This window comes from Clarias gariepinus, chromosome 3, assembly GCF_024256425.1.
Source record: "Clarias gariepinus isolate MV-2021 ecotype Netherlands chromosome 3, CGAR_prim_01v2, whole genome shotgun sequence".
NCBI lineage: Eukaryota > Metazoa > Chordata > Actinopteri > Siluriformes > Clariidae > Clarias > Clarias gariepinus.
The window spans coordinates 7,965,095-7,979,056 of NC_071102.1; the positions used below are offsets into that span (position 1 = coordinate 7,965,095).

Genomic DNA, 13,962 nt, shown 5'->3' on the forward strand with positions numbered 1-13,962 from the left:
GCAGCCAAACGCCGTTGAATAGGCTGACAACTTGTCTTGTGTAACCCAGGAATACCTGCAGCTATAGTGGCAGCTTTTTCTGTTCCATTTCTCAAACGATGGTGTCAAGTCAGTCTGTCTTGTCTTGGCGCTGTCACACTTGGCTTTCCAGACCTACGGCGATCAGCAGTGGAACCAGTTGTTTTGGAATCTGTTCCACAGCTGGAAATATTTTTCCTGGCAACACCAAACTGCCTGGCAACGTCTGCTTGCATTGCATCAATATGAAGGATTCCGATGGCCTTCAATCTGATACCATTGTCGAACTGCGGTAAGGACAATGTGAGGACAAAATGCAGAATGTTTTTTTTTTTTTTTTTTTTCTTTTCCTTTTCTTTTGTTTTTGATCCCAAGACACATCTTCTGGACATTATGCATGTACTTGGCATCCATTAAGAAGATGCAGGTTAGGTTGTCCATAATCAATTAACACTAATGGTCATTTTACCTTTCCTGTGTTCTTAATACAACAAGGCAAAGAAATGTCTGCGTAAATTTTTGTTTAACTACTTATTTTTGTATATTTCATTTTTATACTGCAAAGCCTCTTTTGTCCCTGAGTATATGATTGCATTCATTCTTGATGGAAATCTATCTTACTTAAAGTCAGGCTATTTTCAGGCTTAGTGCAGCAACAGTTGAAGAGCAGCTGTGTTGCACTGTTAACATACCAGAGATGCTTTGGAAAAGTGAGAGCTATTAGAACTCCATGCTAACTCAGCAATCAAGCACATGTCCCCCAGACAAAGGGGTTGCATCATGACAGGAGAGGTTCCCAAACAAGCAGAAAAAATAATTGCATGATAAAACTAGACATATTTTCTCCTTGGCCTTTTTTTTTTTTTGCTTTCAGTGCAAGTGCCACAGTCACTGGCTAAAGTATAGTTTCTAAGCCAGTCTTGGTTTTGGCAACATGCTTCACCTCGAGTCCGGTTGCAGCCTCATGAGACAAATAAGTGCCGTGTTGGTTCACCCAGTGGTATTAGGATTCGACATGGCTGGATATAGTTTCTCCTTGGCGAGCATTGTAGCGCCCTAAATTTTCCGAAGAACATTTGCATCGGAATAAGTAATCAGCCTCCACTCTTAGTCAAGCTCACACTGTATTATAAAGTTTTTTAATTATAGAGTCCTTATCCAGATCTTTTATTCCCTTGAGCAAAATTGGATTTGATTGCCGTAGAGCTCCAGTTTTACATGATTGGGTCTTGAAAACAATGGAGCTGTCAGTACAACCTCCGGCATTCATAAGCCTGCATTCACAGCCGTGGCCCGAGCCCTCTTTGCATTATTTCTGGTTGCATAGAGAGCACGCTGCTGGTTTAAGTGGATGGGACAGGCGTGGAGTCTCTGGAGTAAATCTGTGGGGCCGGTGGTGCCATCTGCACTGAAAGCAGGGCATTCACTTCTCTCGCTTCCTGTGTGCCAGCCTTATACTATTCCCCCTTACTGACAGCCATTATCAGCCCACAATACCTCCCAGCACAGGGTGGCAGAATAAGAGCACAGCTGGGGGTGGTGGCGCAGTGGCAGCGCACAGATTGGATGTTTATCCCCTTTTGGAAATCTCAGACTTGGTTCTAAATTAGTGGAAGGTGATGAACTGCTGGCACTCAGAGTCTCGCTGCATACAGAAAAGAACAAGAAGACAGGGAATCGGAGAGATGAGGTTGAAAAGGGGGAAAAAACAGAAGAGTGCAATTATTTTTCATTTATAAGAAGTTTTTTATCAGGGATCTGGAGGGGTAGAAAAGGGGGTCGTGGTGGAAAGAAACACTTGGTCCCTAGGTTTTGGCACATATGATCCACTGGCACATTTTTTTCACCATCAAAGTGCGAAATATATGTTTACTAACGCCTTCATTTGGGCCTTATTCCCGATACGTTTTTTTTTTTAACATTTTTATATGTTCTTTTTCAAATATTGTTGCTTGCTTGCAAGCTTTCCATTTTAAACTTGCTTTGCCAGATCTAACTGACAAAATCATGAGAAAAAAACATCCCAAATATTATCAATACAAGAACTTAAATCAATCAGATTAATTAAAAACCAGCTTTTAAGCCAACAAGGACAGCCAGACACCCGTCCTCATCCACGGCTGATGACAAACGTCTGCACACACTGTCGACACTCTGCAAAAACTTTGTTTTAAGGTGTTAAAGCATCCCCTCTATAGTCCTGATCTCGTTCCATTAGACTTTCACCTGTTTCGTTTACTGAAAGCATTCAGTTCTGATGAAGAAGTGAAGACAGCGGTGCGTTCATGGCTCGCAGCTCAGCCTAAAACATTTTTTTTTATGAGTGAATTAATGGACAGATGGATCTAAATGAATTAAAATTATTTCTACAGCCAGAATGCTAATAACTTTAACTCACCATCTTATATACATATTTTATTATGACTCATGTTGCACTATAATTTAATAATGCTGTATTGCCTTTTTTTTTTTTTTTTTACACAAATTTTAAAATTTTTATTTGAGGTCATGGCCAAAAGTTCCTTGCTTTAAATGTTTAAAAGTTATGTATTAAAATTACAGCAAATTGTTCTTTTTTTTTTGGCTGATTTAGAAAAATGAATAAATGAATTGAAATCTGATCTGAGCCGTGAGTTTTGTGATGCTTTGCATTCCTACAGGGGTGTCGCATAGCTGTTAAGAATAGATTTTATAATCTAACAGCTTGTCATGGTGGGGAAAAAAAAAAAAAACAGTCCAGTCTTATTAGAGTTGTGATAATACTTACCCTACACTCAGTAACACGTTTCCTTAGATGCTTTGCTCATACCCCAACTTGATTGGCTGTTTGTAGTCCTTTTAATTCTGCACCGTTTAGTGATAAGACGACTAATTTCTGAACATCGTAACACGTTTTTTTTTTATAGTCCGACAGTCACTGGGATTTAAAAAGAGAAAAAAGTTTACAACATCTGTTTGCAACAGTTAATGAAAAATAAAGCAGAGACCATCGCATATCTGGCAACGTTCTACGGGAAAAATGCCAGATAGCTTCTTCATACTAAGGTAGCTCATTGTTGACATTAACACAGTACCAGATTCTTTAATAATGTCTAGAGTACTTGCAAGAGAGATTTTTTCCAATAACAAAATGATATTTCCATGTACTGCAGCTCAGCCATTTTCCAAATATGACAAGTTTCCCATATTAAGAATCAGTTTCCCCTCTATAGATCTTGCCCCATTTTAGTTTTTGTTTTTTTGTTTGTTTGTTTCGAAATCCTTTCCACTCTCATAATTCCTTAATTACCAACACTAAGCCTTCAGTCCACATTTTCTATTTCTGGAACTTTCCAGGTTCTCTATAATGCACCTTGTTCTGTCGGCGGGGGGGGGGTTACATCTGTGTGCCTCTGCTGTAGTGTCTGATCTCAGGATTACACAGAGCTCAGCTATCCCTCCTCACATATTAGCCGGGCTGAATACAAATGATTCCCGGCGCAGGGCGCGACTGCGAACGCACGGCCCGGCCCACGCCGTCTGCCCGGTCTGACTCCACATAGGCGCTCTGTGACTCGCAGTGTCTCCCCCTTACCGCTCGTGAAAGTGGTAGAGTCTGAACTCTGTCTCTTTTCCCGAGGAAGCTGTGAAAAGATCAAATTATTTATAGTTCTTCAGAACGAAGACGAGCCACTTATCTTTTGCTTGTGCTCTGCTGCCTTCTTGCAGCTTCAGCAGCGGTTAGTGAGAGAGAAAGAGAGAGATGCGAGACAATCCGAGTGAAAATGAGAGCCTGCTCTGATCTTTCATTTTCTCGATATGCAATGCCTTATTCCCCAAATATGAACGATGCTTCTTTTATGAGGTAATATTTTATGGTTTTTAGCCCTGACAGGCTGCTGATAGAACTCGGGCCTGTTTAGAGAGCGTTTAGGATGTGCTCTGAAGCAGCGTAAGAATCCCTTGTGAATTCATTAAAGATTCAGTGCTGTGCAACAACACGGACCCTGACGATGCTTCTTGTCGTTCTGCTCCCAATTAATCCTCAGCCGGTCCATCCCAGGCCACAACCTTGCAGGTCAATCAGTTTCATTTAGTGTGTACAGAGCTGGTTGTTTGGCTGGATGGATCGAGCCCGATGTGTGATTGATGCTCCTCACCGTAGGCGCGGTTTAGCCTACACACAGGTGCAGAGTCGTAACGATTTTTACGGTCACGCCTTTGTTGCCGGTGCGCCCGCTCTGCTGGAGCAGACTCGGTAATTAGCAGTAGTGGGAGTTGAGCCTATTGATTTTTTTTTTTTTTTTTACCGGCCAAATGAAATGCCATGGAGATGATGGGCAGGAAAATCCGCCTCTGTTGATTGGCATTGTTTGCCGCGCCGTTCGAATAACGAGCCGCGCTCAAATCAACAAGAGCTGCAGTTTGTCAAGCCGATGAATATGGAACAGCTGGAATTGCATCTGCTGCGCTGCTCGTCTCGCCAGTTAGACGGGTTTCTCAGCGACGCGTGTGCGAGCTGCAGGACACCCGTAGGTGACTTTGACCTGGTGCATATCTGCTCCCTCGTGAGACACCATTTGGGCCTGATGCTGCAGACTGCGTTTGGTGCAACAGATTGCTCTTTCTCAGAGACGCATTTAGCAAAGAGAATAATAACTCCGCGTCGCTGGCGGCTGCTCCACGCTCAGACAAGGTAAACTGCTCAGTATGCTGCCGGGAGCTCGGAGCTCTGGAGGCGTATGCTAAGATGGTGGGCAGATATTGAATTTTCTTATTTTTTATTTTTTCCCCTCTCAGGGCTCGTTCATTGAGTATTCCTGTGGTTAGGATTGATATTGATTATACCTTTTAAACTATGCTTAATATCAGGTAGATATGCATCAGATTTTCTTTAACCGGAAGACCGCCACCAGAAAGCTGATGTTGGACTTGTGTGTCTTCTTTTTCCCCCCTATAATAAAGATGCTTAAGATTTTGAGATGAGTGGAATCATTGTAAATAACATCTGCACATACGCAGTGACTCTGCCTTACTGCAAGTGTGTCATTGCGGTATTTAGAGCCTTGTCTACTTTGCTGTTTTGCTTTTTTTCCAGATCAGTAACGCACGGATCTAGACTGAGTTTGCACCAATAAAGATTAACCAAGGAATGTCAGTAAGCAGTGGTGGCTTTCCCCCGCTTCTATTTTCCTGGTCAGGAACTAAAAAGAAAACTTTTGCATTTGCAATGTGGATATATTTAGTCTAAATGCATTAATATTAATTAGGGCTTTTGACAGATCTACTTTAAATGCTCAGCTTTAAATTGGCTTGTCTGCTTAGCTGAAATGTAGTTGAGGGGTCACATTAAGTGCGCCAGAACGAATTTCACGAGGAATCCGGGTTTTACTTTTAGACGCGCAATAACAAATCTGTAGAAATGTGTCTTCAGAACGTTTTGCTCAAAAAGATTCTGTATAATTATCTTTTTTTTATTCATTTATCCTATGATGCATCTTTTAATCTGTCAGAGCTGGTAAACGCATGATATGTACTTTCCTGGCTTAAGTTGTTTATTCTGTTTCTTGTTTGTTTTTTATCTTTAGGTGAGGAGTGAGAATGCGTTTTCTGGCCTCCCGGGTCCACTACAAGACCCTGATAGTGATCTGCGCCCTTCTCACTCTCGTCACCGTGGTCCTGTGGAACAGGTGCACCAATGAGAAGGTGTTACATTCCCTGCCCCGGGCCCCTATAGCCCTGCCTAGCCCTGGAGCGGCCGGACTTCAGCAGCAGGCCCAGCCCCCTGAGGCCCCGCCCGTGGTCGGAGGCGGAGTCCGTTACGAGGAGATCGACTGCCTCATAAACGATGACGTCACTATTAAAGGCCGGCGTGAGGGCGCCGAGGTATACATGCCTTTCAGCTGGATGGAGAAATACTTCGAGGTGTACGGCAAAGTGGTGCAGTATGATGGCTACGACCGCTTCGAGTTTTCGCACAGCTATTCCAAAGTGTACGCTCAGAGGGTGACGTATCGCCCCAGCGGTGTCTTCATGTCCTTCGAAGGGTACAACGTGGAGGTCCGGGACAGAGTGAAGTGCATCAGTGGTGTGGAAGGTGTGTAGGTTACTTAGGTATTCAAGAAAAGAAAAAAGGTGTCTTGTGTTTGTAATGCCTTGTATAATTTCCTGCCGTTAGTGAGTGGTATGGCAGAAAGGTTAAATGCCGTAGTTGTATTCTATGCGGTTTATTCACAGGACCTTATCAGTTGCTACGTAGTCAAGTAAGTAGTTGATGCTTCGAACAACTTTTTATTTGCAATTCCAGTTCTTTTCATTGAGAGGATTATTTTAAGGAACATCAAATATCGAGTAAAGACCCAGGGAAGCCAATCTCTGATAGAATCTCTCCCCATCTTATGGATTGTTGTCATTCATTTATCTTCTTAGCGTCTGCTTTCTACTGGCCCGGGTTCTTGACTTATATTTTAATGGATTTGAGAAACAGAAAATATTTGGAGCAACCATACGAAGTACGGCTGTAGACAGGGTTAGATAAAATTTGTCAGATATCCTGCAAGAGTTGGATTATAAACACTCCCAACACACACACACACACACATCTTTTACAAAGTAATAAAGAATTGGTAACATTCCTTGATCTTCTTTTACCTTGCCAGTATTTCGCACCGTTGCTTATAAAGTAGGCGGTTCTATTCTTGGTTAAAGCTTTTGTAGCGTGTACTGCCACAGAGGCTGTTCCATGTGACATTTCTATCTCGTCTTGTTTTTTGTTGTTGTTTTTTTTGTTTTTTTTATTCCAAACTTGGCTGAATGTTTAAGTTAACACTCAGGTTCGGCAACAGACGAACATTTAAAATATTTTCTGGGAGTGTACAGCCTCAGACCGAGATCATTGTGTGGGTGGGTGGCTGAAATCCTGACCGAGGGGGATGACAAGCCGAAAGTTTCTGACCTGAGATACAGAGGATGCTTGCTGGCTGAAAGGATTAGTTTCCTCTCAGGAGGCAAAGCGTTTAAAGAGAGCAAGTGATGCAACGGCACTAGCCATTGCAAGAGCGGTTTGGTTTAATAAAGCTATGCATCGTTCATGTTATATGTTATGCTTCCGTGTAGAAAATGAATTGGTATGTATTGGGAATTTTGTACTTGGAACCACCCTCTTGGCGGCACGGTGGATTAGTGGTTAGCCCTGTCGCCTCGCACCTCCAGGGTCCGGGTTCGATTCCCACCTCTGTGTGAATGTAGTCTGCATGGTTTCCTCTTAGTCTATACACATGCAGATTTGGCTAATTGGCGTTCCCAAATTGCTCATGTGTGTGTATGTGTGTGTACCCTGTGATGGATTGGCACCCTGTTCAGGGAGTACCCCGCCTCGTGCCCTAAGTCCCCTGGGATAGGCTTCCCATGTATACGGGATTAAGCGGTAAAGACAATAAATATGTGAGTGAGAACTACAGGCTTTTTTTTTTTTCTTTATTTAGTTGAGTTTAGTATCTTGATTTGATGCAATTTTTTCCCCTGTATTAGTGAAAAACGATCCGCTCCTTCCTTGTCTCCCAGCGGATGTTCTGTGCATGTGTCACTTAATACTGCTGTGTAGGTGAGAAACGCAGAAAGAGAGGGATAAGGACTAAAACTCACCCCAGGTTGCCACTCGGCTATAAATAGTCATTTAGCCCTGGAGCCCTGGTAAGAGTTTTCCGGGAAGGCAGGCTTAAGTAAATCCACCCCTAGCCTCTCATGAGTAATGGACCATCAATGGACTCGCATTAAGCAAATTAAACCGAGATTGATCCAACTAGATTACAGGAGTTGATTGTGGTGACCCCAAACTTAATGGAGAACCTTTTTGTGCTTGTACGGACATGCATCTTCCATTTTGCTGCGGTGAGCCCGGGTGGGAAAAGAGGAAGGAGCGGCTGCTCCGAGTGGTCCGGTTTGCTGCTTCATGTCGTGTCCTTTGGCATCGCCATTACTCTGTCCAAGAAACAGAATGATTTTTTTTTTCTTCTCCCTTTGGCATCGTCTGTGGTGTAATCAGACATCTTAGTCATAGTGCTCCATCACTGTCAGTGTGCTCCCAGAGTGAAGTTTCCCTTACATTTATCTCCTTCTTTCTGTTTAGGACCTCTCTCTCTCTCTCACACACACACACACACACACACACACTCACCCCTTCTCTCTCCTAGTCCCTCTTTAACACAGGCACAGAGTTGCTGCCAAATAGCAGAAGAAGCGGCTCTCTTCGGACTCGTGCTTTGTCCTTCACCCTGGCACATCCACCCCCTACTGCTTCCTTTTGCAGTTTGCAGACCAGCTCTAGTCCCAGTACACAACCCACATGCACATGCAGATTAAAGCACTAAAGCATAAAGGACTATTGTAAAGACAGAGTACCGATCGCGCTCCTTCTCCGGATCATAGTCCTCTATCTTAAACTGACCAACACATGTAATGTAATGTGGGTTTCCAGAAGCCTGTTTTACTCCGGATGAACTGTTGGCAGAGTAATTACTTAAGAGGTACTCAAAATGATTTCTCTTTCTGTTTATGCTGCTGTCAAAAATGCAAACTAATCCATTCTCCGTTAATGTTGGCGCCTTTCCACCGTGCCCGCTATTACTCTAAAAGATTGCCGTTAAATGGCATCATATTCCGGTTCAGGTTTGCAGCTACAAACTAATCAGAGTTTATTGCCAAGGAAAGAAATGAATCAAAATGATCAGGTGATAATGCTCTCAGCTTTCCATTCAGTCATCCTAACTGAAACAAAATAGGGGCTTTTTGAGTGGCACTTTGGCCAACGTCGTACTTTTCTGCCTATAATATGCTTCAACATTTCTACTTAAAGGAGATGACCAGAAGTGGCCAGTTGCAAGTTTTTTTAAGCATGAGACACGCCTGATTCCAAGCGTTTAATCATTTAAGCATCACTTTCTGTAGCTTGTGCTTAGTTGGAATGGAAATCCGCGCCCACGCCAGGCACTTCTGCCCTTGGCTGTATTACTGCAGAGATCCTGTTGGCTAAGGAACCAGATTAACAAGCGTGATGGTAAGATTTTAGGTGTTTGTTCCTACCAACACCTACAAATGTCTGAAACCTTGCTAGATAAAGTAAGTGTGATTTCACCACATAAAGTTCTTGGATAGCTTGCAGGTTATATTGAGACACATGCGCATTCTAATCAGTTTTGTTTGCGATTGGTTACCAAATTTCCATGATGCTTCTAAGCACAGTTGGAATTTTCTTTCTTTTTAATTTTTTTTTTTTTGAGGGGAATGTAAACTGCTAGGAGAACTTCTAAAATACAGTAAAAAAAAAAAAAAAACATTTTATCTTGGAAAAATCTTTAATTGGACATCATCGTTACCATTAGGAATTTATTAAGAAGGTATTATATATGACTTATTAGTATTTCTTGCTTAATCTTTATTGTCTAGATCTGTAAGTTACTGATATAAAAAAACACTACAGTAGATAAGTCTTAGAATAAAACTGACACAGTTTATGTGCAGATGTTATTTAAATGACTTGACTCATTTTAGAATCTCATTAAGCACCTTTATTATGGAAAAAAAAATTAACAAGCTTTTAAGTCCAACATCAGCTTTCTGGTGGCGGTCGGGAATTTGGGTAAAGATGATCTGATGCATATCTACATCATATTAGCCAGTTTAAAAGGTGTAATCAATATCCATCCTAACCACTCAATGAATGAGCCCTGAGAGAAAAAAACAATATATATATATATATATAATTATTTCTTATAAAATTCCTATTGGTAACAATTAAAGGTTATAGTCGTATCCAATAAAACAGTAGCTCAACCTGCTGAAAAGGTTAATGCTGGTTCTGATGGAAAGGTTTCAGAACACAGGTGGAAAAGGGGGTCCTACTCAATATTACTAATAATAATATTAATATTATTACTATTAACCGTTAATACTAATCAATACTACCCATTAACAGTTTAGATGAACCTTCTAACTCCACTGCCTTTCCTGATTTTTATTTTTTTCTACTGAGATTGTAAAGCAATACCGAAGGCATCCAAAATGTGCAATAATCTCATTTGAACAGTTGATATTTGAGATGTATCTGCTACTTCGGCTCTAATCTGAGGTGCTGTTTGTTAATTGGTGATTTCTGAGGCTGGTGACTCTACATGAACGTCTCCTCTTACAGCAGGGGTAAGTTTTGGTCTCGCTTTCCTGGGATGGTCTTCATGAGAGACAGTTTCATCCTGGTGCTTGGATGGGTTTTGCAAATGCACTTGACGATACTGTTCCTGCAAGAACTGTTCCAAAACGACTGACCTTCATGTCTTCAAATAACAACTGACTGTTGTTAACAACTTTCATCCTTCTAGAATGGAGAAAATAAATCACAAAACAAAAACCATTGAATTAGAATGGTGCAACATCTGGAGTATTAAAAGTAAATGAAATTAAGTTAGATATTTTTTGAGTTAGGAAATTTGCGTAAGGATTGTGGCAGATCCATGATAGGCTGCTTGATTGTAAAATACATTTAAACACTGAATCGTTTTAGGGTTCGCAAATTTGCCAGCCCTCGATCCACCGGAGAAAACATGAAGCTCTTCCAGGCAGAGAGATCCCAAGACTGGAATTTAGAACTAACGGGCAAAGCAAACAAAACCTGTGGTGGCTCGACGGTGTGATATTCATACAGTGGTGTTCGGGGGAGGGGAGCTGTTAAAACGTTTCATGTTCTTGACAACATTCACTTCGTCATTCATCTGCAAGTCACAATGAAGCCAATTCTGAGCCATCAGTCTATTATTCATTCACATTCCTGTCAGCAAATTTCCATCGGCGCGCTCAGCGTGGAAAATGGCTAAGCTTTCTCTGCTTCACGCCGCTATCTTGAAGGGGCAGGTCCGTAGTGTAATCCGCGGCGTTCAATGGAGAAACTGGGTCGTCTCTAAATGGAGATAAATCTGACGGATGGGCGAACCTGATGGAGTGTGAATTACTTCAGTGCTCTCATTTCGTCCCTGGCATGTTTTCCCGCACCGCCCGGCCCCTGTCCATTACTCAAAACTGCGGCCGTGGGCTCTAGGAGCTCCTCGAAGATCTGCTATGAGTTTAAGAAGCTCTGCCTTATTAATTACCGCACTAGGGAAGGGGAGGGGGCCTGTAGGGGCTTGCTCAGGGTTTAAAAAAAATAAATAAATCCTGCTGATTTTTATTATCTGAGCGAAGACAAAAAAAAAGTGAATTCTCAAGGCATGTGAAGAGAACAAGAAGTTTGTCTTATAAACATTGAATAAATTAATTCAGTGGTTTAGTATTTATTTTTTGTGCAAATTAGGAACAGAAAGTCAAAGTAACAGCAGGAGAAATGGAGCAGTGTGTGCAGGTTTTTCCTTTGAAATATGATACACATGGTGGGTGTGTGTGTGTGTGTGTGTGTGGGTCTTTGTGCACATCCAGTGGGTGTGCATTAAACAGGAGATAACAAGACAGGGACGGTGTACTGTGTGTGTGTGTGTACGTGTTGGTTGTTCAGGGTGCCTTCTTTAAGACGATGTTCCAGCTGTGTTTTTTTTTTTTTTAGACGTTAGACGTGTTCGGCTGTAGTTCATATATAGCGCTAATAACGATACGTTCTGTGCTGCATAGAGATGGTACACACACTCCGGGCTGTGCTAAATAAGGAGGAAGAGTAGGATTTAAAAGGGGGCTAGCTAAAGTATAATAAGAATAATACGAAAAAGACAAAAGGAAGACGTACTGTATGAGAGAGACACTTGAGTTTTCTCTGCTCCAGACAAATTTTGGGCTGTGAATAGAATCTAGGCCAGACACCGTTTCTTAGAAAATGGCCTTGAGGAATGCAGCGGGCTTCATTAGGGCGTTTTTTTTTTTCTTGCCCTTTCAACTATTTATCTCTGCCCCGCTAGGTGTGGGGGTTTCGGGGGGAGGGGGGTATTTGATGTAGGTGTGGGGGTATTGGCCGGCTTTAACGATCACGTGGTAGAGACTAAATGTCTTTAAAATGTGTCAATCAGATTTTTTTTTTCTTTTACAGCTTTTATTTATGTTAGGATGAAATTTGTGTATAGGCATAGTATTAACAATGTCAAAGGAACTTCCTCATATGGACTATAAGATGTGTGTTTGCACACCCTCTATGATTGAAATAAAGTTATAATCCAAAGCAGGTGTTTCTCAACTTTTTTTTAGTTATCATGGTTGTAGAGTAGAACAGACATCTAAAGCTAGGAGAAGAATAAGTCCTTTAATGATGGGAGATCTTTTACCCTCATCACTGTTTTACATAGCTCTAGATCATTCAAATAGTGCGAGTTCGGGTATCTTCTCCTGGTATAAAAACCTGCAAACTTTTTTCCTTTTTTAAAGCTATGGCATATACAAACATCACGTTCAATTAAATCTGGTTTATGCTTTTGAGTGACAACTTAAAGTAATGAAAGTGAATATGGAAAGACGCATAGATCATGTGGGTCGAAAGTTTGTGGACACCTGACCATCACACCCATCAACGGACTGGAACGTCTCCGTTCAAGCTTTTAGGCTAGAATGTCTACAGTATGTATTCTGCATTTTTACAATCTCTCTTCGCTGGAACGGAGGGATCCGAACCTATTCTAGCATCACTGTGCCCTTGTGCACAAAGTAAAGTTCATAAAGGCATTGCTTGTCAAGGATGGTATATAACTCTAGTGGCATCAACGCCCTGACCTAAACCCCAATGGAACCTCCGCTGCACCTCATCTGATACTGTACCAGTGCCTGACCTCACTAAAGCTCTTAGGGGCTGAGTAATCACAAATAACCACAGGCACACTCCCAGCCCAGTAGATAGGCTTACCTGGGGAGTGCAGGACTGAATCTGGAATGTGATGTTCAAAAAGCACATATGACTTTTATGGCCAGGTCGGGCGTATAGTATATTTCACATATTAAATACAAGATGTTTTTTTTTTTTTTGGCTCAGTCTTGAATGGAATACACTAAAAACACATGCACTTCAAGTCAGGAAGAGCTGATTAGCTGATTGTTAGTAGCAGGGAACTGTGCAGGACAGAAGGTACACCGTGACCTGGTTGAAAAGTATGCTTTAGCCAAAAGCCGCGACTATCATTAGTGGCTGTAGGGTGACGTAAAACTGTAGCTCTAATCTTTTCTCTATAAGCATGTTCTAGATTTCATCAATCATGATGTCTTGTAGGTGCAGTAAAATGTGTAACTTTGTCCTCTTTCCTTCTCTCTCTCTCTCTCTCTCTTTCGTCCAGGAGTGCCTCTGTCAACACAATGGGGTCCTCAGGGTTATTTCTATGCCATTCAGATAGCGCAGTACGGTCTGAGTCACTTCAGTAAGAACCTGACAGAGCGAGCACCCCATGTGGAGGTGTACGACACAGCTGAGGAACACAACAGCAAGCCAAATGCATGGAGTGTTCCCAAGGGCTGCACTCTCACCACAAGCTACGACAAGACCCGCGCCTCCACCGTCCGTCTGTTTAACGCTCCAGGTACGGGGACACGGGGGACTTTGAAACCCTCTTTTTTTTTTTTTTTGTGTTTCCTTATGTTTCCACTAGGTAGAAACCTCACAACTGCTGCCAGAATGTTTTTTTTTTTTCCTCCATAATCTCTGATTTCTTTTCATTTGCACATGCATCTATTTTAATTGAGACCTCCAAATTCTCTCGATTAAAACTTTTAGCTACAGTAAGTGTCTGCTGGAATACCTTCCATATTGTGGTGACGTTTATTTGATCTTAATTGGGATTTTCATTATAACCATCATCCAGCCCAAGCCTCGAGCACTCTTCCTTTCTTTTCTTTCCGTTCCTCGTTCCTCTCTCTGAGCTCTTTCATTCTCGTCCTCATTTAATTTTCCAATCAGCACTTTTGCATTGCATCACATTGTCTCTTCCACAAAATCGATACCTCTACCCTATTAACGCT

The 13,962-nt window shown here is 41.9% G+C and overlaps 1 protein-coding gene across 1 annotated transcript in view; it reads left to right on the forward strand.

Annotated features, from left to right (window-relative positions):
* The window catches only part of glceb (glucuronic acid epimerase b), an 82,822-nt gene that overhangs the window by 61,746 nt on the left and 7,114 nt on the right, over positions 1-13,962 (forward strand). Inside the window, exons 3-4 of the mRNA XM_053492517.1 lie at positions 5,586-6,094; positions 13,284-13,523. Coding sequence (XP_053348492.1) covers positions 5,599-6,094; positions 13,284-13,523 — 736 coding nt within the window. The 5' untranslated portion in view covers positions 5,586-5,598. The remainder of the gene's footprint in view (positions 1-5,585; positions 6,095-13,283; positions 13,524-13,962) is intronic.